The sequence below is a fragment of the Rhinoderma darwinii genome, chromosome 2 (assembly GCF_050947455.1).
Source record: "Rhinoderma darwinii isolate aRhiDar2 chromosome 2, aRhiDar2.hap1, whole genome shotgun sequence".
NCBI lineage: Eukaryota > Metazoa > Chordata > Amphibia > Anura > Rhinodermatidae > Rhinoderma > Rhinoderma darwinii.
The window spans coordinates 11,536,339-11,562,916 of NC_134688.1; the positions used below are offsets into that span (position 1 = coordinate 11,536,339).

The 26,578-nt window shown below is 46.4% G+C and overlaps 1 protein-coding gene across 6 annotated transcripts; it reads right to left on the reverse strand.

Moving 5' to 3' along the window:
- Positions 1–9: 9 nt before the first annotated feature.
- On the reverse strand, positions 10–26,572 carry THAP12 (THAP domain containing 12). Of its 6 annotated transcripts, none has more exons than XM_075851342.1 (5): positions 23,400–24,127; positions 20,889–21,009; positions 15,768–15,872; positions 14,454–14,490; positions 10–2,396 (listed from the first exon to the last, which is right to left on the reverse strand). In XM_075851342.1, the coding sequence occupies exons 1-5, from the start codon at positions 23,420–23,422 to the stop codon at positions 475–477; spliced, it is 2,208 nt and encodes a 735-aa protein (XP_075707457.1). In that variant the 5' UTR covers positions 23,423–24,127; the 3' UTR covers positions 10–474. The 6 variants fall into 6 exon arrangements, with proteins under 6 accessions (XP_075707457.1, XP_075707458.1, XP_075707460.1 ...); XM_075851340.1 differs by lacking the exon at positions 23,400–24,127 and adding an exon at positions 26,337–26,572 and having other exon boundaries at positions 11–2,396; XM_075851344.1 differs by lacking the exon at positions 23,400–24,127 and adding an exon at positions 23,176–23,337 and having other exon boundaries at positions 11–2,396.
- Positions 26,573–26,578: the final 6 nt, after the last annotated feature.

Consider the following 26,578-nt stretch of genomic DNA (forward strand, 5'->3'; position numbering starts at 1 on the left):
AAAGAAGTTTTATTTTATTTTTTTTCCTAAATTTTAGAAAAAAAAACTACTTTAGTATAAAAATACAAACGGTACATTAATTTGTACATCGATCTTTTTTCCTAGCTCTTTAGCGCTAATCAGTACTAGTATACCATCAAGTAATAAACAGCGTGAAACTCAATCTACTAAAACTTCTTCTTAATGTGCACCTAAGAACCGATCAAGTAACCAGCTCCAAATAACAGATAATATTCTGTCCGGTACCTAACCGATACAGATCTGAAATACTCATTATCCTTAAAGGTCTATTTTATGTATTTCATACATATTCTCCATTGTAGGGTCAACTTAGGTGAAAATACTGAATGCCCAGGTCTTCGTTCCATTTCAGGTTCCAGGACAATTTAAAGGCCAGATGGTCAAGACCATCCGAAAAGCTCCGAAGTTCCGGACTCTTTAGTACAAATGGACTGGAATTCCGAGCAATAGTCGTCAGATTTCTTCCACAATTTCCGAATGTGGAGACATGGATTCAAAATGGACTTTATTTGCAACCATTTTCATGTACGTGTCCACCATGACATCCAGATCATGTTTGGAGTCATAACTTATATTGACTAAGGCCAGTTGACTTGACCTTTGTTCCACTGGCGTGTTCTCCAGATAGCACTTCAAGCGCTTTCGGGCAGTTTCAAATTTCTCATTTTCGACTTTAAAAACGGGTAAAATGCACAAAACTTTAAGGAGGGCGTAAACGTTCGGGAAGAATTTGATATCCGGTAGATGGAGAGACTCGAAGATGTTGGACGGAAGCTCAACGTCTTTGCCTCTGTGTTTCCACTTGACCCGCCAACAGTGAAGTTCTGCAGAGAGTGTTTCCGGACTGGGAAGGTCATATTTATACAAATCGGTATTATGTTCTTCACTGGTGCTGAATTTAAGCTGACCCATTACTGATGGAACGAGAGATAAGCACTTGAGGGCTTTGAGGTGCTGTTCGGAAAAGATCTCCTTCAGTCCTTGAATGACGTGTTGGATGGTTGGCATGCTAAGAGCTTCTTTATAAAAGTTTTCGGACGTCAGGTCCGATTGTAAGTTCATGTGCTGCATTCTACTGAACCTACCCGGAAGTTTTATAGGGATATCCAGCTTTGCTGCCAGGGTTGTGGCTTCCTCAAACCAAAACTCATGATAAACTTCAATATTCTCCATGACCTCGTTCAAGGCATGTAAAACCGCCGTCAAGCTATTGGCCGCAGAAAATACATCGGAGATCTGTCCTTGTAAATTTTTGCCGAAAGCCCGGGTAAACGAGAGGGCATTTTTCAATATGACAATAGTGACGACAAAGTCAAAATCAGTCAAGGCACTGGACAGTACAAAAGCATGACTGGTTATTCCCGTATTCCAACGAAACGAGTTATCGCAGGCCACTCTATCCAAGCAGAGAACCAGCGAATGAAGAAGAGTCACTATAATTTCGAAGGTATCGTGTCGGCTTGTCCACTCCGATCTCAGGATTTCCTTGAGTTCGTTACCTTTGTCAATATTGTCCATAAAGAGACCGGTGATTGTATTTTGCAGCTCTTCCTGTAAGCTAGGCGCCTTATTAAAAAATAAAAAAATATCTTCCAAAATTCCCAATACTACCGAAACTCCGGTGACGGGTATTGATTTGGCTAACCATATATTCAAGGCACAAGAAGAACAGAGAGTATAAGTTGCTTGCGGACACTTTTGTAATACCCGCGATGCTACAACCTTCATTTTAGAAGACAGTCTACTGGAAGCAACGTACGACTGTCCGCGACAGTACTCCATATTTAATTTCCATTTTTCCGCGATGGTCGTTAGGAAGTTCACGGCCATAAATTCTGCGTCGTCCTCGAAAGGAAGAAACCCAACAAACTCTTCGTGTAGGTTGTTGGCGTCGTCTATGTGCCGGATGAAAATAGGCATTTGTTCTTCTCCTGCCAGGTCCACCGCGTCTTCGACGATGATGGAGAAGAACTGGGAGTTCCTCACGTCTCGCATCACCTCCTCTCTAATGCAACTTTCGCAAACTTCCAAGATCTGCTCCTGCTGAAAACGAGAGCAGTATTCCTGATTGACGGCGAGCATCTCAAATCTCCTTCTCAGAACTTCATCCCCAGAATTTATACGGTATTCAAGAAGAGCCTGGAAATTGTCCGGAGTATAAACTCCGGAATGATTTTTAAAATTACGTCCCTCGAATGAGATATTCTGCTTGCCCATCAGTAGCACAATCTCAAACAAAGACTTGACGTAGTCCTTGTTATACCGTTCTTCTTCTGTCATGGATGCACACTCCTCCGAATCTTCAATTTCGATCTGGATTTCTACGTCGTTGTTATTGGTTTGATGGTTTTCTTGTAAGGGGATGACGGCCTCAACTAAAAGAAAGAAAGAAAAAAAAAATATATATAATAATTTTTGTTTACTGCACAAAAATATCTACATGCAAATTCTGTAATTTATTTCAGTAATTCAATTCAAAAAGTGAAACACATAGATTCATTACACACAGAGGGATCGATTTCCAGCATTTTTTTCTTTTAATGTTGATGATTATGGGAACAGTTAATGAAAACCCAAAATTTTGTATCTCAGAAAATGAGATTATATAAGCCCAAATTAAAAAATTAATTTTTAATACTGAAATGTTGTCCTACTGTAAAGTCTGTCCAGTATCTGCCCTCAATACTTGGTCGGGCTCCTTTTGCATGAATTACTGCATCAATGCGGCGTGGCATGGAGGCGATCAGCCTGTGGCACTGCTGAGGGGTTATCAATGCGGCGTGGCATGGAGGCAATCAGCCTGTGGCACTGCTGAGGGGTTATCAATGCGGCGTGGCATGGAGGCGATCAGCCTGTGGCACTGCTGAGGGGTTATCAATGCGGCGTGGCATGGATTTCATTTTCCGGCAGGACTTAGCACCTGCCCACACTGCCAAAAGTACCAATACCTGGTGTAATAACGACAGTATCATTGCGCTTGATTTGCCAGCAAACTCGTCTGACCTAAACCTCAGAGAATCTATAGGGTATTGTGGAGAGAAAGATGAGACCCCAGACCCAACAATGCAGACGAGCTGAAGGCCGATATCAAAGCAACCTGGGCTTCCATAACACCTCAGCAGTGCCACAGGCTGATCACCTCCATGCCACGCCGCATTGATAACACCTCAGCAGTGCCACAGGCTGATCGCCTCCACGCCACGCAACATTAATAACACCTCAGCAGTGCCACAGGCTGATCGCCCCAATGCCACGCCGCATTAATAACACCTCAAGCGCCACAGGCTGATCGCCCCCATGCCACGCCGCATTAATAACACCTCAAGCGCCACAGGCTGATCGCCCCCATGCCACGCCGCACCGATGCAGTAATTCATGCAGAGTCGGAGCCCCGACCAAGTACTGAGCGCAGATACTGGACAGACTTCTCAGTAGGACGACATTTCGGTATTAAAAATTATTTTTGAAATCAGGCTTATATAATATATTCTTATTTTCTGAGACACAAAATTTGGGGTTTTCATTAACTGTTCCCATAATCATCAACATTAAAAGAAAAAAATGCTGGAAATAGATCCCTCTGTGTGTAATGAATCTATAGAATATGTGCGTTTCATTTTTTGAATTGAATTACTGAAATAAATTAACTTTTTGATGATATTCTAATTCATTGAGAAGGACTTGTATTGTAAGACCTGACACAGGGCTCTTCATTTCAATACTGAAAATTTGTATTGTCCCAAGATAAACACACAACAAGAGATTACCGGGAAGACTTGGTAGAAGAAATATCGCTGGGATGTCATAACCTTATGATCAGTGGTGGTCCGACCACTGGGACCTCGAGAATAAGATTCTCCTGTGCGGATTTGGCGATGCGTTACCTTCACTAGTTTTCCAGCCACTGTGGAGCAGGGAAACTAGTGACTGGGACGCAATAATAAAAAAGTGCTGCAGTCCTTTCATTCTTAGGGTATGTTCACACACACACACAGAGTTTTCAGGCGTATTTCGGGGCGTTTACACTTTGAAAAACACTAAACTCCTACAAACATCTGCCCATTGAATTCAATGGGAAAAAAATAATTTCTGCCGCCGTTTTAAAAAACAGCGCTTAAAAAGATGCCCCGTAAAAAGGAGGAGCTCGTCACTTTTTGAGCCATTTTTTGGAGCGGTTTCTCTTTGGGTCAATAAAAAAAAAAAAAAAAAAAAAAAAAACAAACGCTACAAAAAAAGCCTCACAAAAACATTTCCGGCTACAGAAACCCTTGAACACAGCTCCGTCGTTTTTGATTTTGCGTGTGAACATAGCCTTAGCGATAGGTCATCCCTTTGTAAGATGGGAATAACCCTTTAAAGGCAGGCAGAGCGATAAGAGAACACCGGTAGAGGTGTTAGGCACTGAATTATAACGAGTGGTGTGTTACTTCTGTGTTATGCTTCATCCTAAGAAAATAATTTAATCGATTTAGATTACAACGGGGTAGCTACTGTGTATTGTTGTTATCGTTAGGTAAAAGACAAAAACGTATCAATGAATATCAGCGAACGATTATAAACGGTGAGCGCACACAGACACAAAATAATGAACTGCCGCCGAGGGAAAATAAATCACATTTCCTTGACTGCTTTCCCGGCCCCATCTGAGCAGTAGTAAAGGCATATCTATAGGGAGTGCAGAGGTATCAGTCACATTTAGGCTCTGCTTCCTGAGGAGGCCAATTAGCCACATAATGGAGAAAAGAAAGCGAGAAAATCCGGATGATCGCCCTGGCGCAACCAACTTTGATAAATTCTGATATCCATAGAAACAGATGAAGACTTTGCAATAGTTAAGATAATTTAAAAAGTATTTGTACAAAAAAAAAACGCGTTTCGGTTTCGAGGCCGAACTGGTCTCTTACTCGGGTAAAGTACACGTTGATTCTGGACAAATTCCTGATCTAGATCGGAGCCTAGGCTGCAAACGGAGAAAGCAGAGGGGGATGTTGTAATGGCCGCCGGCACATCCTCTGCTCCAGTAAACACCTCCTGTATTCTGCAGATATTGCGAGGACAGCAGCCGGACCGAGCTCGTGTACTTGGAAAAGCCGCGCGCATGGACTGTGTAGAGCAACACAAGGTGTCGTCTTTCGCTGGGCACAAAATCTATTTTGGGTTACAGAAGAAAATTATGGAAATATTGGAAAAATTCAGCAAAACTGACGAATTGTGCTCCAAATGCACAAAACTGTCCAACAGCAGTATGAGAATTTGGTGCAGGTATGAAGCGGACTGAAGCCGGGAATATTACCCAGGACAACACCTTCTACAACATATTCCTCGTTTGACCCTTTCATGGACTGCTCCGCCACAAAGAAAAGCTTCAGAAAGTGGTGGCCAGATGCTTTATAAATCAGGACCAGATTAAGTAGAGGTGGACCGACAAGAAGGTCACTCGTTACCAGCTGGATTACTTTTTTTCTTCCTGACCAGGTGTTTCCCTTCAAGGCCCCTCTTTGGCGAATGGTACAGGACAATAGACATTCTTCTTATTCTTCAATGTCTGGCATCACAGAGGTTTGGGATTTCACGTAATGTGTGCCCCATACTACAAAATGCGTGTCCGGCTAGACTATGGAAATTACAGGAGGGAGAGGAGCAGGTGACACGCTTGAAGGGCATGTAGACATCAACAAAGTTCTTTCAAATTTTATAAAAATAAAAAAATTAGGGGTAGCGTCTTGTTGCATTATTTATTTTTTTAGTCTTATGAATCTAATGCAAAAACCACAGCAAAAAAATTACTTTTTGGTGCCTCCCGTTGATTTCACTGGGAGGTCAGAGGCAGAAACTGCTCAAAGAAAGAGAACACCAATATAGCCGTATAGGGAAAAAAAAACAAAAAAAACATCTGCCTCCCACTGAAATCAATGAGGGGCAATTTGGGGGGATTTCTTGGTGCCAATTACCACACGGTTTCCGCATCAAAATCAGCGCCAAGACATGCGGTGTGAACTACCCCTTAAATCAACTCTCAGTCTAGAGCGCTACCTTTATAACATTGATCACAAACGACCAAGACGATTTTGAAGCGCCGGCAATCGAAGTGCTTTGATGCAGATTTCCAACTTCGGATGTGATAATTTCCAGAGCATAGATCGTGATTAATCTTAATGATCGATCAATCATTAAACTGTCCACATGCCCCACTATAGATGTGAGGTTCCCAACTCAGAATCCCCCTCTACACGCCAGAGTAGAGCGTCACAGTAATGAGCACTGGCAGATTTGGTGCCACCATATATTGCACGGTTGTCTATTAATGTGAATGGGTGTGGTGAATTACCACTCGCTAGGGTGACTTCATCTTGAAGGTTAACTGAGGGCAGTGTAAAGAAGTGAGACGCTGATTTCGCTAAGAGAGGGGGCCGCACTTGTTCGACTTGAACTCCCATTGAACAAAATGGAGAGAGCTATATGCCCCTTTTTCCACTAATTTCCGGCAGCCACAGCTTCATCGTGGATGAAGTTGGGAAAACCCCTTTAAAGAGTGACTGCACTTCCATCAAACTTTTGACATGTCAGAGACATATCAAAAGTTTGGATCGGTGGTCTCCAGGTGCTGAGACCACCAGCGTGGCTGAAACGAAGGTGCAGAAGTGCTCAGCTGAGCGCACTGCAGCTTCGGCTGTGATCCAGTCAGGCGGAGGACGGCTCTCATAAAAAGGTCTATAAACCCGTCTTCGCGCCGTCAAGGAGCGCAGATCACAGCCGGAGGTGCAGTGCGCTCAGCGGAGTGCTTCTCCACCTTTATTTCAGCAACGGTGGTGGTCTCAGCACCTGGAGACCACCAAGCCAAACTTTTGATAGGTCTCTATGACATGACAAAAGTTTGATGAAAGTGAAGTCACTATATGATGCATTACTTTGGGTGTAACTGGAGAGTCAGGCTGCGTTCAGGGGTTCATGTGGATTTTGCACTGGATTGCACCGTTAGGCCCCATTCACACGAGCGTGAATAACGTCTGTGCGCTGCGCATGGGAATCACGAACACACGGACCCATTGTTTTCAATGGGGCCGTCCAGTTTTCACGCAGTGAGAGTCCGTTGCGTGAAACTCACTGCATGTATATTGGTGTATTTTCTCGCACCTACACGCCCATTGAAGTAAATGGGTGCGCGAAAACCACGCACTGCACACAGATGCACCGTGTGCAGTGCGTGATTTCCGCATCAATTCGATTGGATTTTTTTTTAAAAGATAGATGTGCTTTGCGCCTGCGTGATAAACGCAAGCCACTCGCAAAGCACACGGATGTCTAATGCAACCCACACGGACCAGATTCACACGTGTGAATCGGATACGCTCGTGTGAATGTAGCCGTACGATTTTAAAAGGGTAACATTTGCTGCAAAAATACGCTGCAAAACCCATAACATAATAAATGTGCGACAATCCGCAGCATGAACGAAGATCCGCATCAGAAAAATCTGTTCGCGGACTTTGGACAGAAAAAAAAAAAAACTAACAAAAGTATAATATGTAAACCATAAGCCACAAATGTTCTTTTATTTCTAAATAAAGAAAAAAAAGGTACAAAGACATTCTACAAAACCGATCTACAAAATACTTACATCGTCTCAGTCTCAGTACAGGAGACGCACACGGTTCAGTTGACACATCCTGACCTGTGGTGTCAACGGACTAATATAGAAGACTTCTCCAGGACTTTGTATAGGCTCAAAAATATGTCGGGTCCGATGGCTGCGATGCCAATAGATCTCCAAAAATGTGGGTGCCTGCACCCCAATGGAGGGAAGAAGAGTCTGCACTAGTATGGTCAGTCTTCATGAGAGTCTATGGGAGATATGGAAACCGCTGAGGGCCGGTCGCTGTTCTTACAGGTCGGACACACGGATAAGACGTTTATGGCATTTCCACTGAAAGACCCTGGGATCACTGCTATAACTGTGTCATCCTTTATTATTTACATCGGAAAAAAAAGAAAAAAGAAAATACTAAAAGAAAAAAATATATATAATACAATAGTCGCTGACAAATGGAAACCGGTCCCATTAGTAGGAAAAAAGAAATTACTAAAAAAAAAAAAAAGTAAAAAAATTATTTTTAGTGGCTTAAAAGGGGACGTCTCGTGAAAATCTCCACTGTGCATATACTTTATAAGGGTATGTAGAGGTAAAAGAAGGGGCTTCCCACTCAAGACCTCACTATATGAGCAGAACGGAGAGTCAGGACACGGCCCGTCCGCGTACTACATGGACTTCGTTGAAATGGTTGGCATGTAATACTACATATCAGCGGCCGCTACAGGGGAAGGAAGCGGCTTTCATTGGTGTCCCACTTCCTCTTCCTGTACGTCATCCAGCGCCACATGATCGTCGCAGCCAATATCCCTGCAGCGCCACCACAGGAGAAATGAAGTATTACACTGTGTCCATTCATATCAATGTGTTGTATGTGTAATACAGGACAGGACAGGTCCTCCCGATAAAGACGCTCTATGTAACCGCTCTCCACTCTGACCAAGAGCTGAGGGTCCTGAACAGAGGACCCCTCTCTATTAACCCAGAATTCCCTAATGGAGTGTATGACAATGGGTTTCCAAACTGGACAATCCCTTTAAGTTTTGTGCACAGTTAGCAGAGATATTACCTGGTTCAAAAGCTGCTGTGTAAATTTAAGTGTGAATAAACCTTTCCAGCAGTTCCCACCAAGACCACATTCATTTTGGAACAGATTCAGTATCTGGTAAATGTGACTGGTTTGAGGATTTAAGGGGGTTCTCCAATTTTAACTGATGGAGGAAAAAGAGGGAGCAACTCCTAGGAGAGGCGCTCCTGTGTCCGTGATGTATATCCGGATGCCTGATGAAGACCCTAGTTCAGGGTCGAAACGCGTTGCACTGTATTCTCATTTGTTTATCCCCTATGCTGAGGGATTTTACGAAAAATAATAAATGGTATTTTTCTCTTACCTGAGTTGTCTTCACCTGCTTGAAGCATCCGGATATCCACCACAGAGACAGGAGCGCCTCTCCTAGGAGTTGTGCTCTCTTTTTCCTCCACATCTAGATTCATCACCAGCTGAAGTCGTTCCTATACGCACACCCGATGTTCCACTCCTGAGGCTTTGCATACTGTGGACTCCTTTTCACTCTGCAGTGATATGCTGCGATACGTCTTAGGGCCTGGACACACAGAGTTTTTTTGCAGGCAGAAAACTCTGCCTGGAAAAATCAGTTCCGTTTTTTTTTCTTCGAGACAAAGCGAGTATGCGCGCACGATTTTTGCCTAAAAACGCTTTAAATCGCGTGTATTTCCGTCTCCCATTGATGTCAATGGAGTTTTTAAAGCGGAAACCGTCTGAGGATAGGGCATGTCGCCCCTTTTTCCTGCGAGTAAATAAACGCCTACACCTCCCATTGAAATCAATGGGATTCAATTGTGGCCGTTTTTTTGCCACGGTTTCCGTGGCAAAAAACTCTGTGTGGACAGGGCCTTGCAATGGAGTTGTGTCGACCATCTTGCACAGCCCTAGTAGGCGAGTGTACCACTACCTTCTTTACGCTATAGTAGCTACGTTATTTACCTTAGAGGAGCGCCGCTGCTTGTTCCTTTTTCCCTGTATCGATTTTAACTAAGTTACATAAGTCCTGCAACTTTCTAATAGACCAGGTGTTTTAGTTCCTCACCCTTTTTAAGATCTCTGCTTGCGGTCAGAGAATGAGAGCATTCCTGTTTACATCCAGTGGTCAACAATGAATCCATAACTAATAATTCACAAAGCTGAGGATTTGTTACAATCGTATCCAGTCAGGACAATCCTCTGTGACAAACTCTTCAGCAGCATTAATCTCTTTCCAGTCCTGATAGTTTGTTACAATGTATCAGTGCAAGCAAAATGTATTAGGCCTAATTCACATCTGCAATGGAGGCTCTGTAAGGGGCCTGCGTCGCAAATGCCGGAAACAATAGCGCAGCACACAGCGCTATTTTTTCTGGTAAACCCACAGAGACCCTGATGGGAAAATCGACAGAACCCATTAAAGTCAATAGGTTCCATCGGCTGCTGATGGCATTCGTGGTGCAATAGAACCGGCGCTTCCGGTTATTCCCTTGTTCTGATACTCTGCGGGGCAGAACTAAATAACAGACACCGATGTGAACTAGGCCTTAATCTGTATTCCAGACTGTTTATCTCACAGGGGATTGTCTACACGGAATACAAATGTAACAAACCCTCAGCTGTGAGAATATTAGTTCTGTACAAATTTTTCAGCCTTTTCGGTGTTAACTAAACTGTTCTTATTGACCGACAGCAAGCAGTCATCTTGACAACGGTGAGAAACTGAAACACAAAGAATATTAGAAAGTTGCAGTACTGATTAAGCTTCATTTAGATGGAAATCCCTCGGACTGTACGTAATTCGTGTTAATCAGGGTGAGGGGTCCTCTGGTGTAGCGATATATGGCATCAGTTGGGGGCTGACCGTAGGGACGTGTCCTTGAGTGTTCTCGATATAACAGAAGATAACGTTTGTGAGCGCCATTCGAAGACTTGCTTGGTGACTGTCTGGAACCTGAGCCAAGTAAGGAACGAGACATTGGGCAAAGTCCATGTGAGGGTCTTCTTCCTCCTGATCGTCCTCTTGTGCTCCTTCGATCCTCAGTCCTACCGTATCGTGATCCTTTCCCTCTTGAAGGTGTTGATGGTCGATCGTATAACGAGTGGGTCCAGCGGCTTCAGACTCCATCTCTGGGAGGTGCGGAGGTGAAGGTGGCTCTTCCTTGATGTAAACAATCTGTACGTCGTCATCTGCCGTTTCCTCGTCCGTCCTTCTCGTAGCACTAGGATACTGAACCTCATTCCTAGAAAAACAAGTCGGGATTATTTCTGAATCCTTTTAAGCTAGTCATATAATAAGAAGGGGGGGGGGGGGGTTGTTTTAAAGGTTTAAAAAAAATCATGGCGGCTTTCTTCTAAATACAGCGCCGCGCCTGTCCACAGGTTATGTGCGATATTGTAGTTCAGCTCCATTCCCTTCAACAGGGGTGGTGCAGTTTCTGGAAGAAAGCAGCCATGTTTTATTTTAAACCCTGGACAACCCCCTTGAACTTACTCATGAACCGCCATGACCGGCTGAAGGAACAGTAACTCCTTGAAGTGGGAGAAGTCTGGTTTCTCAGCACCGGGGGTTGGACTTTCTTGCCTCGTTTGTTTCCAGAATTCCTGTCGAAAGTTCTCCTTAAGCAGCTGCCATTGTGTTTGCACTTCCCGTACTGAAAAAGAAAGATTTGTCCTCAACAGGTTATGTAAAATCGGAAAACTACTTCCGCTACAACTTTACAAATGCTCAGCTTTAATAATCTGTAGTCTGAATATGCCTTGTACTCCATTCACATCTAGATCTGCGATCAAAATAGTTTGCTTCCTGCTCTCAGGCTGCAGGACCTCTCATCTCCCTGCAGCTAGTCAGCCGCTGTACAGGTCACGTGATGATGGTGCGCACCGTGATGGGGGTCATGGTTCTGTTCAATCAGGTTCGTGTTCCCCCGACGGGCAGAATAGTGAAGTCTGCGAGGAGATCCTGTCCCGGTTAAAGGGATATTCCCGTTTTATAGTGACAGCATATCCTTATGCCTTCACCTTATAATGAGTGGGGGCCCAACCTCTAGGACCTCCACCAATCTGGAGTATGAAGGGGCTGCAGCGCTGATTTTGATGCTCGGTCTGATTTGAAGTTTTTACTGCAAAGTGGCTCTCGGCCACCCGCTATGCAGGGAACTGCAGCACTGCCCCATTCTCTTTAATGGTGCGATGGCCCCGCTCCGAGCACAGCAAGTGCCAGGGCATCACTGAGCAGTGCTGCAGCCCCTTCATTCTCATGATCGTAGGGATCCCAAATGTCGGACCCCCACAGATCATAAAGTGATGGCATATCCTAGAAATATGCCATCACTTTATAAGATGGGAATACCCCTTTAAAAAAAAAAAATCTGACTCAAAAAAAAGTCAAGAATCTGTAAAAATCCTTTATGGAGCGAACAAAGCCTTATAAAAAGGCAGAGGACAGTAGTCTCGCTGTATAAAACCCTACATCTCCTACAATGCAATGCAGTGTATGTGACCAAAAGGGGGTCTTTAAGTCGCGGCAACATGCCACAACTGCCGCCAGGATTGCAATAGAGGTCACGGGTGCCATCCAAGGGAGGACAGCGATTTCCACCAGATTCCAAATAGTAGTCAACGAGATTTTAATTGCAGCTTTAGCTGTGACTGGAGTACAATTATAACGGTGGCACAGATCTGCATCGTTATAAAGGATTGTTTCTAATTTTTCACTTGGCTTTGCAGCAATACGAGATGAATCGCACACACTAACCTTTCATAGATCTTTGCTGTGGGTTCAGATCTTCCCAGTCCATAAATATTTCGGAGGTGATCTGGTTCCATATCTTCCCTCTCCTTACAGCGTCGTGGTAGGACGAGTGGCGGGGGTCGTACAGCTCGGGATGCAGACGTACGAGCGCTATCAGAAGCTCAATATCAAGGAATGATTTTGAAGCCATGAGGAAACTGTGGTGCAATCCAAAAACCATTTCCGTTCCTGTATAAACAGGAAATATTTGCAAGCGCGTCAAAAACGCATCTTACTCGTGTCTCCTGACGCGTTTTTCAGCTTATTGACAATTATTTTTAATAAATTGTATAAGTGTCCTCCTATAGGCAATGTGAAATGTTACGAACAAGTCAGCGCGGGGGAGGTGTAGGCTCCCATTCTTCCTTCATGTAAAGGGGACAGCATCTTCTTACATATTGGAAGGTCACGTTGGTGGGTGTACGAGAGTCGTGACCCCCCCATTGATGTCATGAGCCAACCACTCCTGGTTTCTGCATCATTTTTTTCCCCCCATAGTATATTTTTTATATTCTTAGTGGCAGCCATCTTGCCTCAGCTGCTGTAACAGAATTGGAATTTGCTTAACAGCAGCGACCTAGACACGTAAACAGTCCAAAAAGAACTCATCGGTCTCTATGGTAGATCGTAGTGGGCATGCTCTATGACCTGTGCAGATGTCACAGTGCGGGGAGGGGGCGGAGTAGTCCCATTCCCTATTAATATTATGATCCTTTAATCGGCCGCCTGCTTTATAATAGAGGCGTGACCTTCCATTGTAATCCCGTATTCTGATAAGAGGACTGCTGACCCTGCCCCCAGCGTACACAGCCCATGATGAAGTGACAGGAAGCATCAGCCTATTGTGGGGGTTCAGTGTGAAAAACGATTATTTTTTTTCTTTTAGTAACACGAAGAAAAAAAAAAAACATAACAAAACAAAACATAAATAAAAAGTAAAAAACAAACAAAAACAAAATAAAGGTAAAAATAAAATATAATAAAAAGTAAAAATAAATAAAAATAGTATATATATACACACACAACCTTTTTGAAAAAAAAAAAATATATCTTTCACATAAAGTTGACAATACAATAGCTCATCTTCTGACAACAGATTCTTAAAGGCTGCAGCAGATTTGCTGTCCCTCTGCGTTGCGGCAGCCATCTTTATTTTTTGTCAGTCTACAAAAGGAAATGCAGATTTATTTATTTTTAGGCTGATCGCCAGCAGCGATGATGTGCTGTAAAAACATATTGGCGCTGCGGCCACGTGTTGGTACGGTAAGTCATCGACGCGATGATGCAAACATATGCCAAAAAAGGACCACAGCGCTGGAGCGGTGGGAGATTTAACCCATAGACGCAGTTACTAGCTCCAGTACCCGTACCTGTGGTGAGGAGGGGGTCCCCGACCCACCCGGTGAAGCGGCTGCCGCATCCAGCCAGAGAATGAATGGATTCTGTGAGTTATGGGAAAAGCCAAGTGGTTTCTTTAACTCTCCTAGAAGCGAATGGAGGGAGCTGCGTCCATGACTATACCATAAATGTCTTACATGGGAATAACCCTTTAACGACGGTGAACGCTGATAGACGTTTGTCAATTACATTTGCAGCTGTTTCAGGGCTTCGAGGATGACGATCCCCGCAGATCCACGGACGGAGAGGAGATAAGCACGTCTGATTGCTTTGTGGTCCAAAGGGTTTCCTAATTATCGGAATATGACGGTGACCGAAGCGATACCCCCCCCCCAGTCAGTCTCCGGAACGAAGTGCCAGTAGAAGTAGGAAAATGTTCCCTTTGTATCACGTTAGCTCAGTTTTCTCCGGGCTGTAATTGAACCGTGACCATTTTATAGCATTTATTATACATATACGATTATTTTATATTAGAATGTGCGCAGTGTTGTAAATATTATATATGGAGTATATTTATACCGACAACCATTGAGCCAGGACTATTATAAATTCAGCAGATGTCACCCCTGAATATATATATATAACAATGTAGAAGTAGTGAAGTTACTCACGTTTTCTCTCTTTTAATGTCCGAATTTCTTCTTCACTCTGGGGGTCAAAAAAGGGAACATGATGAATGGAGAGAAGGAGAATGTGAAGATGTGCAGTCTATGAATGAACTACAGAAGGCAACAGATCCGGCTCATTTTGTCTGTTCTCCGTTTACCAGATGTCGGTGCACAGGAGTTACAGAACGGGTTCTTAGGATTTCTGCTGTAGTCCAGTAAAAGTCCAATAAAGGACAACTTCTAGGGTCACAAGCTGAACCCCCCCCCCCCCCGTTATCGGTCCCAGATGTCACATGTAAGAAACCCTCAGACCTGGCAGCATTTAGTCCTATGTCACCCGCCACATACAAAGTGAATCACTGAGTTGATGGAGAGGGGGGAGAAGGACTCACAGGCTCCTTCTATGAGTGGATGGAGGGAAGCAGGACTCACAGGCTCTCTCTATGAGTGGATGGAGGGAAGCAGGACTCACAGGCTCGCTCTATGAGTGGATGGAGGGAAGCAGGACTCACAGGCTCGCTCTATGAGTGGATGGAGGGAAGCAGGACTCACAGGCTCGCTCTATGAGTGGATGGAGGGAAGCAGGACTCACAGGCTCGCTCTATGAGTGGATGGAGGGAAGCAGGACTCACAGGCTCTCTATGAGTGGATGGAGGGAAGCAGGACTCACAGGCTCCTATGAGTGGATGGAGGGAAGCAGGACTCACAGGCTCTCTCTATGAGTGGATGGAGAGAAGCAGGACTCACAGGCTCTCTCTATGAGTGGATGGAGGGAAGCAGGACTCACAGGCTCTCTCTATGAGTGGATGGAGAGAAGCAGGACTCACAGGCTCTCTCTATGAGTGGATGGAGGGAAGCAGGACTCACAGGCTCCTATGAGTGGATGGAGAGAAGCAGGACTCACAGGCTCTCTCTATGAGTGGATGGAGGGAAGCAGGACTCACAGGCTCCTATGAGTGGATGGAGAGAAGCAGGACTCACAGGCTCTCTCTATGAGTGGATGGAGAGAAGCAGGACTCACAGGCTCTCTCTATGAGTGGATGGAGGGAAGCAGGACTCACAGGCTCCTATGAGTGGATGGAGGGAAGCAGGACTCACAGGCTCCTATGAGTGGATGGAGGGAAGCAGGACTCACAGGCTCCTATGAGTGGATGGAGGGAAGAAGGACTCACAGGCTCCTATGAGTGGATGAAGGGAAGCAGGACTCACAGGCTCCTATGAGTGGATGAAGGGAAGCAGGACTCACAGGCTCCTTCTGTAAATAGTCAGGGGAAAATGGGTGTGGGGCAGTTCATGACCAAGTAACAATGTCCTTACCAGCTCCTTTATCCTCTTCCTGCGTCTGCCAGGGTTACCGAGATGACTGGTGAGGTCAAATATGGTTGGGATGGCATTTTCCCGAAGTACAGTCCTGTATGGACTCTGAAAATAATCATACATTTTTTTTAAATTATTATATCTATTCTTTTATAAAAGAGGAGTGACATGCGTTTTTTTACACACTATATACACTTTAAACTTGAAAACTTTCTTTGCAAACCCCTTTAATATTCAGGTTTAGAGGCTGTGAAATACAGGAGACCCATCAGGCTCTAGGGAGGCTACATGTGGTTGAAGCAGATTACCAGGCTCCTCCCTTTTATTATGGCTCCTCCCCTCAGTCTATGAGCAGTCCCATGAAAATCTTTTTCTCACTACTGGTTTAGTTCAGAATCGGCTCTTCGTGTACGGACTTTCTGCTGAGCGGCAGATCTGGACAAGCAGAGCTGCAGTTTAGAGCATGGTGGAGGGACATAGCAGAAGCCCGAGACTCTAAAGCCTCACGCACACAGTCGTGCTCGTAATCACGGTCCACTGGCAAAGTATGGGAGCACAGAACGTAAAGAGTAAAAGATAGGACATGTCTTAACTTTTGCGGAGGCTTTCTACGGCCCGGACACATATATACGGGAAGGTGTCCGTGGTCAATATAAGTGAATCGGTCCGTAATTGTGGACCGCAATTACAGACAGATTCTACGGTCATGTGCATGGGGCCTAATGAGACGGGAGTTGGATATCAGACTCCCAGACAATGCAGCGGAGCTGGAGTCACTGGTCACGGCCGTGCCTCAATGGAGCAAAGTAAAACAAAAATAAAATACCTTAAATCCATTTGTAAGCTTTTTTTTTTTTTATCCTGGTCGGTTGGAGTTGGTAAATTTCACTATCTAGTCATTTCCCGCTCCCACACAACAAACGAGACGCACTTCCTGTCATTAGGCGGTCCATTAACTGAGCGCGAGCCACTTAAAAACGCCAAACCCGTGATACTTAGGCTTCGGACGCGGTTCTGGTCATGGGTTTCATCTGAGCTTTCCGTCGGCGGAACCCATGTACAGAATCCAAATGGTTTCCGTTTGTCCCCGTTGTTTAAGGCTTCCGTCGTTCTGACAGAATGAATAGCGGAGTAGACTACGGTCAAAACGACAGAAGCCTTACATAACGGGGACAAGCGGAAACCATTTGCACCGGATCCGTCAGGGTTCCATTCATGGGATCCCCTGACGGAAAGGTCAGACAGAACCCCTGACCGCAGTCCTGAAGCAGATGTGAACGAAGCCTTAGCGGCATATCTTCTATCTAATTTTCTCCCACTCGGACCCCTTATATATCCGCCTTTGTGTGTAATACACAAGTCTTTCCACCGGCTTAGAGGGTAAAGGATGAGCTGCGGTCACATGACAATGCGACCCAGGTCATGTAATGCGGGGGGGGGGGGGGGGGGGGTAGAGCAGGGAGCTGTAAGGTCCCTGCTCTACCATTCACTATGTCTCTCCGGACTCACACGGCTTGGCGCAGATAGGCACGAGGCAGTGATGTCACCGCACCTGTCTGCGTCGAGCCGCACAGACCAGAGGGATCTCCTCCACTCGTCGTTGGAACGGGATTAGGTGAGTATTTTTTAATAGGCACTATTGGGGCATTATACTGTGGGGGTGGCAGTTATGGCGGACTTTATACCGTGTGGGGGCAGCTATAAGGGCATATATTATATACAGTAGTATACAGCAGGCTCGGGATAAATATTAATTTAAATGGCGCGGCATGTAAATAGGGGGCGTGGTGTGCAAAATGGGTTTGGCCTAAATAATCGTTCATTAATCGTGATCCACGTTACGTGTTCAACTAATCATGATTTAGGTCCTAATCGCCCAGCACAAAGTTACGTGGCGCAGGATGCACTGTGATGTGCCACATAATTTTGTTCCCCGGAAAACCCCTCAGCCACTTCGGATGTAAAGTAACATCGCATGTGCGCTAGCCCAAGATGGCGCATGAGCTGAACCCCCACCCTATGCAGTGGGTTGTTTCAAACAGCTGCGCTCCGCCTGCAAAACTCCAATCCCGGATGTTTCATTCTTCAGATGGCGTGGACAACAGCGACCGTGGCTTCTGAGTGGTTAGAAAGAGGTAGGGGGGCTTCCTCTGTGCCCCCGATCCGGGCCACTGTGACAAAATCGTTGGGTGCCGATCGGTTATGATGGCAGCCGGAGTCCTATTGAAGGCCTCAGGGTCCACCAACGATGCTTTGCTATCAAGGCTTAATAGTAGAGCACAGATAAAGGCGATAAACGGCAACGCATAAGTATTGCGGTGTATAGCATGAGCGATCTAATGATTGTATGGTTAAAAAGTCATTGCTCTTGGAATGCGACAATTGAAAAGCGAAAATGAAAAATTAGCTGTCTCCATGGGATTCATGTAAAATGTTTTAGAGGTTCTCCACTTATTACAAGTTTCCCTTGACAATAAGCTGATCACAATTTGTCCACCTGAAGACCCCCGGCGAGGAGAAGCAATCTGTGGCGAAACATGGCAGTAAGTGTTTAAAATTCCCTACAGCGCCACCACAGGAGAAATGAAGTATTACACAGTCCATTCATATCAATCCAGAGAGAGACGCTCTAGGTAACCGCTCTCCACTCTGGCCAAGAGATGAGGAGGCTGAACAGAGGACCCCCCTCTATGAAATGAATTGAAAAAGAGTTCACATGAATGTAAGACTGTGTTCACACGAACGTCTTGGCTTCCATTGGCATTGAACACCAGGGTGGACCCAGTCTATACAATACGATCAATTGACCGCATTGTCCATGGACACATCTCCACGTGGTCACACGGACTACATGCCACTAAAGCCCTATGGTTTACATGTGGCCACAGACTTGGACCGGGGGCAGAGTTGCAAATCTTTGTATTTTAAGGGATGTATCGCTTGATTTGAACAGATTCAGTATTTTTAAAGAACTGGGTGACGACTAATGATGGATATTTAATGGCGGCCATAGCGGTGGTCACTCAGATAAAAATAGAAAACGGCCAACACTTTAAATTCACATCTGCGCTTGCTACGCTCTGTGCGGCGCCGACGTGAATTCACGGCGGGTGTGAACAGAGCGATCGGGTGTCTCAGTGCCGCTTACATCTAGTCCCGGAGACATGATCAGGAACGGATTGGTTCAGATCCCGATCATGTGATGGTCATGGTCATCGCAGGGAAAGATTGTTGTAGCAAGAAGCTTTCCCGAGCATCGATCGCAGGTGTTGACGATGGTTGTAGGAGGCTATACAATGGCCTCCGGGTCTGCCATGAACAGAAGCCTATGAGGACCAGCGTCACACTGACAGTTAGTGCTGCAGGTCTTCAAGTCCCCTAGTAGGACAAAAAAAAAAAAAAAACTTAAAACAAAAAGTTTATAAAAATGTTTCATAAAAGTATAAGTGGAAAAAAAAAAAAAACTACTTTTTTCCTAGAAGTCTATTATAGGGAAAAAACAAAAAAAAATACGAAAAAAGTACACATATTTGGTATCACCGCGTCTGTTACGACCCAAACTAAAAAACTACGTTATTTTCCCCGCACGATGAACACCGCAAAAAAAATATAAAAAAAAAAAAGTGCCCGAAAAAAATTTAATAAGTGATCAAAAGGAATAAGGTAAAAAAATAAAAAATAAATCCAGCTCGTCCTGCAAAAAAAAGCCGTAAAATCGACCCAAATTTTTTTGTCTCTGAGCGTGGTGAAACAAAACAATTTTTTTAACATTTTTTTTTTGTAAGAAATAGATTTTTCTTTGTAAAAGTAGTACAATATAAAAAAAACCTATATAAATTTGGTATCACCGTAATCGTATTTAGCCGCAGAATAAAGTTAACCTGTCGTTTTTACCGCACGGTGAAAGACGTAAAAACGAAACCCAAATAACAATGGAGGAGTCTGTTTTTTTCCAGTTCCATCCCGCAAAGAATTTTATTTTCAGTTTCCCAGTACATTATATGGTGTCAATAGAAACTACAACTCCTCGGCGCAAAAAATAAGCCCTCGCACCGCTCTATTATGGCGGGAGTAAAAAAACAAAACTGAAAAAGCAAAAAAAAAATATAAAAAATATCAGTCCTCATAGGGTTAAACAACCAGCCGAGTCTGGGATTTCTATGTCCAATCTTACCTTTAGGTTGAAGAAGAAATCTCCGTGTTTTATCATCGCACCAGCGCTCCCAGCATGCACCATGTTGAGAGTTGTAGTTTCAGCACGGCAGGAGACCGCTGGTATAAACGATTATTAATGAAACTTTATCCTGCGTGCTCCGCCAACACATGGATGGAGCAGAGTTAATGTCCCAGCATGCATCTGGTGCACATCACATCTGACCTCCCTGTCAATCATCTGCTCTGACCGATTCCATTTGGCCTCAATGATGGTAATGAAAAATGGCTGCAGAACATCGCGCAGGGGACAGAGCCGCGCTCTTCTTCTAGACCTCCTACCATCGACCTTAATGAGAAAAGTCCAACCTGCCGAGACTCTTCAAACGAGACGTCTTCAAAGCTGGAATCTAAGAGAACTCAGCGTGAAGACGAGATAGAGAAGCCTCGGAGGAGGAGATGAGCAGATGTGAGGAGTAATCAGATCACTGCCAACATCAGGAAAGCCATCTAAAATCCCCCCTCGCATAGGCTGTCCCTCCTCCATGCTTTCCACTGCAGCTCTGCTCCATCAGGTCACAGCTACGATCAGTGACTCCAGCTTAGCTGCAATGTCATTTGGAGTTTGAGGTAGTCGGTCTCATTTGCGGCTCAGGTTGCTGCTCTTTCCCTCCTCCATACTTTACACTGCTGTTTTGCTCAGTCTGCAGTTAGGAGGAAACTTCAGGAAGAGAGGGTGGATTGGACACCATAAAAGCTCGTCCCACCCGACACCAGTGAAGAGATCATCAGGAAACTTGCTGATGATTTAGACCACAGACAGCCCTCGATCTAAAGAAAGCAGTAGTCTACCATCTGTTTCTCAAGCGGTTATTAAACTACAACCCCCATCATACTCGGACAGCCATAGGCTGAAGTTGGAGACCAGTGAAGTGTAAATAACATATACACAGATGTCCGGCTACTCACACTTCTGCAGATCATGGAGTCCTCAAAGTGCTGGGCACACAATCTATAATGCTTGTTCAGCTGATCGGGGGTCTTGTCTTCTAGGTCAGATCTCCGACAGTTCTCCACCCACTTCTGACACCTACAGAAACAAGGGAGAGGGGGTTATTATTATTGGCAGTATCGGATATGTCGTTACCTCTTTCACCGTTTCCACTTTTTTTTTTTCACTCATTGTGATACATGAAAACTGCCAAGAAGCTGCTGTTGGTGGATCTGATATTTTAAATATTCGTTGAATTCTGAGTGTATAATGTTGTGAATCTGATTGGTTATCTTATCTGGGATTTTACAAAAATCAGCAGCAGGGTGGGGGATGGGATTCTAGATTAAACCAATGGATACTCACCCCCTGAAGTGCCACCTACTTCAGCACGGAGGTCCCGCTCTCCACCCCTCTGGTCCTGGCACATCCTGCAGTGTGATCGCTGCAGACTTGCTGCAGATTGTAAATGCTGCTTTTTTTTTTTTTTTTAAAGCCAATACCAGAATTGGATCCAGGAGAGCAGACCTCCTAGGCCTTTCTTTATATACTTCTTCTGTTTGGGTTTCATTGTTGGTTTTGGCTTAAAATACACCTGCAAAATCTGCAGCAAATCTGCACTGTGTGAACAAGACCTTAAAGGGGTTTACAGGCTTCAATATTGAGTACCTATTCTTAGGACACAATCAAAATGTGACTCGTGGAGAACCTCCAGATAGTGGCAGATAGTGCCACTCCCCCCCATATAGCACCTCCCCCCTGTAGCTAGCACCCCCCCCCCCTTGTAGATAGCACCACCCACATCCCCTCTACATAGGTCCACTCAGACGGAACCCCTGACATCTCTGTCCATATATGGATAGTGACGCCGGGGGCTCCTCCAGGAGCAGAATCTGGCCACCGGGGATTTCACTCCTACAGGGGCAGCTATCTACAGGCAAGAGGGGGGTGGGGTGCTATCTACAAAACAGGAGTCCCCAGCCAGAGATCCTGCGATGCTCCGGCCGGGGATTTCATTGTTGAAAGCCCGACATCACTGTCCATAAATGTAGCGCTGTGCGCGGGGAGTCCTCGGCCAGGATCAGTTTTTACTGGCCACTGAAAGGATTGTTTCCTGAAAAACAGCCGGTAAAAACTGATCTATTGACTTCTATGGGGAGCCGTGAAAACAGCCAAAAATAGGACACACCCTACTTTTTCGCCGGCCTTTATTTACAGGCCGTTAAAAAAATGGCCGTGTGAATACACCCATAGAACTGCATCGTTCTGAAAACGGTTGTGTGACGGACGTTGAAAAAAAAAAAAATAAATAAAAAAGGTCCGTCTCACGGCCGTTTTTGACAGACGTGTGATTGTAGCCTAAATCTGTAAACGTTTATAGCCACTGGATGTTCACAGCAAGCAGAGATCTTGAAAATAGTAAGGAATTCAAACACAAATGGCATGTGGAAGCTCCAATGAAATTAATGGAGACCCTGACTGTAAAGTTCAGAGATACAGAAATATTGGAGCTAAGACCCCAAGGGGTACGACACTTGGATGACCCCTGCAGCCGCATTGCTCTATAGACCGGTCCGTTACTGCTGCCGTCATGTACGCTGTCCCTATGACACATAAAAGACAAATTGCAGATACAAAAACTAGGGACCCCCTACGATAAAAAAAGTCTGTCTGTGTAACGGCAGGTTCTCCAAAGAAACAGGCAGGTCTGTGCTCTGACTGATAAAATAGGGGGCAAAATGGAGGAACCCCCCCCATAATGTCAAATAGGTCATTATAATTAGGTCCTTCAGGAGCAGCTTGTCGGCAGTTTCAGCCGTCCCCTCTTCTGACATGTCCGTTTCAGTACATAATTGTATTCCCTAGGAAATAAGTCGAGAGCATCTTTTATATTCTATATTGTCCAGTTCCTCAGTTATTCCTCTTAGAAATAATGAAAAAATTGACAACTGGGTGTTATCAGTTGGGGGTGTGTCCCTACATAGTCTGACACTGTCCAATCAGCGCTGCCAGAGTGTGATGGTGCAGGGACAAGTCCCTTTGGCAAGAGGAATGGTAAAAGTGTCAGTGTAAATAGTGTCAAGTTATTCATACGTTTCTAGGAGGAATGACAGAGGAATGGCACAATGCAGAGTTTTTAGAAAAGACGCCCCAGAATAGTTTTTCCATCTGGAATACAAGTATTTACTAACACAGACGTGTCAGGTGAGGTGACCGGTTTAAATACCTGATTTAGGGTTAGGGTCTAAGGAGCGGGAACCTCACCTATCGGGAAAAAATGGGTACCGTGTCCCTCATTTACATGTGCCAATGTCTCTATAGAAGTCAATGGAAAGACTTACTATATTTATAAGTGCCAACAAGCTGCTGTTGACAGATCTGATTTTAACAAAAAAATTGCCTAATGGGATAGTACTGACTATATGGTAATAAACTACAACTAACTTCACAGGACGAAGGGCTGGGGAGTAGGGGGGTCTCATACATACACAGGAACGAAGGTGGGCATCATATAGTCAGGTGTTCATAGGCTCCCACACACACGAGGGGAAGCCACAATAAACAGAAGATGGAGTGGAGGGTCTCAAACAGAAAGGCAGACATTTATATTGCTGGAGGGGCAGGTGTGAACAAAGACATTCCAGATGGGGGCCTCATATTCCAATATGTAAAACCCCCTCATACACAGGACAAGAAGCCCCTCATACACAGGACGAGAAGCCCCTCATACACCGCACACACACAGGACGAGAAGCCCCTCCTACACCGCACACACACAGGACGAGAAGCCCCTCATACACCGCACACACACAGGACGAGAAGCCCCTCATACACCGCACACACACTGGAGAAGCCCCTCATACACCGCACACACACTGGAGAAGCCCCTCATACACCGCACACACACACACTGGAGAAGCCCCTCATACACCGCACACACACACACAGAACAAGTAACCCCTCATACACACAGGACAAGAAGCCCCTCATACACTACACACACAGGACGAGAAGCCCCTCATACACTACACACACAGGACGAGAAGCCCCTCATACACTACACACACACAGGACGAGAAGCCCCTCACACACCGCGCGCACACACAGGACGAGAAGCCCCTCACACACCTCGCGCACACACAGGACGAGAAGCCCCTCACACACCTCGCGCACACACAGGACGAGAAGCCCCTCACACACCTCGCGCACACACAGGACGAGAAGCCCCTCACACACCGCGCGCACACACACAGGACGAGAAGCCCCTCACACACCGCGCGCACACACACAGGACGAGAAGCCCCTCACACACCGCGCGCACACACAGGACGAGAAGCCCCTCACACACCGCGCGCACACACACACACAGGACAAGAAGCCCCTCATACACCGCGCACACACACACACAGGACAAGAAGCCCCTCATACACCGCGCGCACACACAGGACGAGAAGCCCCTCATACACCGCGCGCGCACACACAGGACGAGAAGCCCCTCATACACCGCGCGCGCACACACACAGGACAAGAAGCCCCTCATACACCGCGCACACACACACAGGACAAGAAGCCCCTCATACACCGCGCACACACACAGGACAAGAAGCCCTTCATACACCGCGCACACACAGGAGAAGAAGCCCCTCATACACCGCGCACACACAGGACGAGAAGCCCCTCATACACGGCGCACACACAGGACGAGAAGCCCCTCATACACGGCGCACACACAGGACGAGAAGCCCCTCATACACGGCGCACACACAGGACGAGAAGCCCCTCATACACGGCGCACACACAGGACGAGAAGCCCCTCATACACGGCACACACACGAGAAGCCCCTCATACACGGCACACACACGAGAAGCCCCTCATACACGGCACACACACGAGAAGCCCCTCATACACGGCACACACACAGGAGGAGAAGCCCCTCATACACGGCACACACACAGGAGGAGAAGCCCCTCATACACGGCACACACACAGGAGGAGAAGCCCCTCATGCTCCACACACACACACGAGGAGAAGCCCCTCATACACCGCACACACAGGAGGAGAAGCCCCTCATACACCGCACACACAGGAGGAGAAGCCCCTCATACACAGGAGGAGAAGCCCCTCATACACCGCACACACAGGAGGAGAAGCCCCTCATACACCGCACACACAGGAGGAGAAGCCCCTCATACACCGCACACACAGGAGGAGAAGCCCCTCATACACCGCACACACAGGAGGAGAAGCCCCTCATACACCGCACACACAGGAGGAGAAGCCCCTCATACACCGCACACACAGGAGGAGAAGCCCCTCATACACCGCACACACAGGAGGAGAAGCCCCTCATACACCGCACACACAGGAGGAGAAGCCCCTCATACACCGCACACACAGGAGGAGAAGCCCCTCATACACCGCACACACAGGAGGAGAAGCCCCTCATACACCGCACACACACAGGAGAAGCCCCTCATACACCGCACACACAGGAGGAGAAGCCCCTCATACACAGGAGAAGCCCCTCATACACAGGAGAAGCCCCTCATACACAGGAGAAGCCCCTCATACACAGGAGAAGCCCCTCATACACCGCACACACACAGGACAAGCCCCTCATACACAGGACAAGAAGCCCCTCATACACCGCACACACACAGGACAAGAAGCCCCTCATACACCGCACACACAGTAGAAGCCCCTCATACACAGGAGGAGAAGCCCCTCATACACAGGAGGAGAAGCCCTTCATACAACGCACACACAGGACGAGAAGCCCCTCATACACAGGACGAGAAGCCCCTCATACACAGGACAAGAAGCCCCTCATACACAGGACAAGAAGCCCCTCATACACAGGACAAGAAGCCCCTCATACACAGGACAAGAAGCCCCTCATACACAGGACGAGAAGCCCCTCATACACCGCACACACACACAGGAGGAGAAGCCCCTCAAACACAGGAGGAGAAGCCCCTCATACAACGCACACACAGGACGAGAAGCCCCTCATACACGGCACACACAGGAGGAGAAGCCCCTCATACACCGCCCACACAGGAGGAGAAGCCCCTCATACACCGCACACACACAGGAGGAGAAGCCCCTCATACACCGCACACACACAGGAGGAGAAGCCCCTCATACACCGCACACACACAGGAGGAGAAGCCCCTCATACACGGCACACACAGGAGGAGAAGCCCCTCATACACCGCACACACACAGGAGGAGAAGCCCCTCATACACGGCACACACAGGAGGAGAAGCCCCTCATACACCGCACACACACACAGGAGGAGGAAAAGCCCCTCATACACCGCACACACACACAGGGGGAAAAGCCCCTCATACACGGCACACACCTCATACACCGAGTCACATTTACACCCCGCCCCCATACATTCTGGTAACTCCTCTCACCGGTTCGGGTCGCGGGGAAATCTGAAGAACGCGAGGTCGGACTGGGTGCTCTTTCGGGTGCAATTCGGGGCTGCGCAGAAATTCGGCATTTTCGTAGTGTAACGGTTATTTGTGGGGGAGGGGAAGCACCGGGAGGACCCCGAATCCTCCCCTCACCAGGGGGCGCGCTGACAACCGGGAGACAGAGAAGCCACCGCGGCTCCACACTGCTGTGCGCGGCCTGGAGGAATCACACATGTATC

What these genes read in the sequence shown, in the direction of transcription:
- THAP12 (XM_075851340.1), bottom strand. Translation starts at nt 26,425, where the DNA reads ATGCCGAATTTCTGCGCAGCCCCGAATTGCACCCGAAAGAGCACCCAG. An exon ending in TTTCCCCGCGACCCGAACCG is followed by an intron (nt 21,010 to 26,336) that starts GTGAGAGGAGTT and finishes TTGTTTCTGTAG; the next exon opens with GTGTCAGAAGTGGGTGGAGA. An exon ending in ACTCCATGATCTGCAGAAGT is followed by an intron (nt 15,873 to 20,888) that starts GTGAGTAGCCGG and finishes GATTATTTTCAG; the next exon opens with AGTCCATACAGGACTGTACT.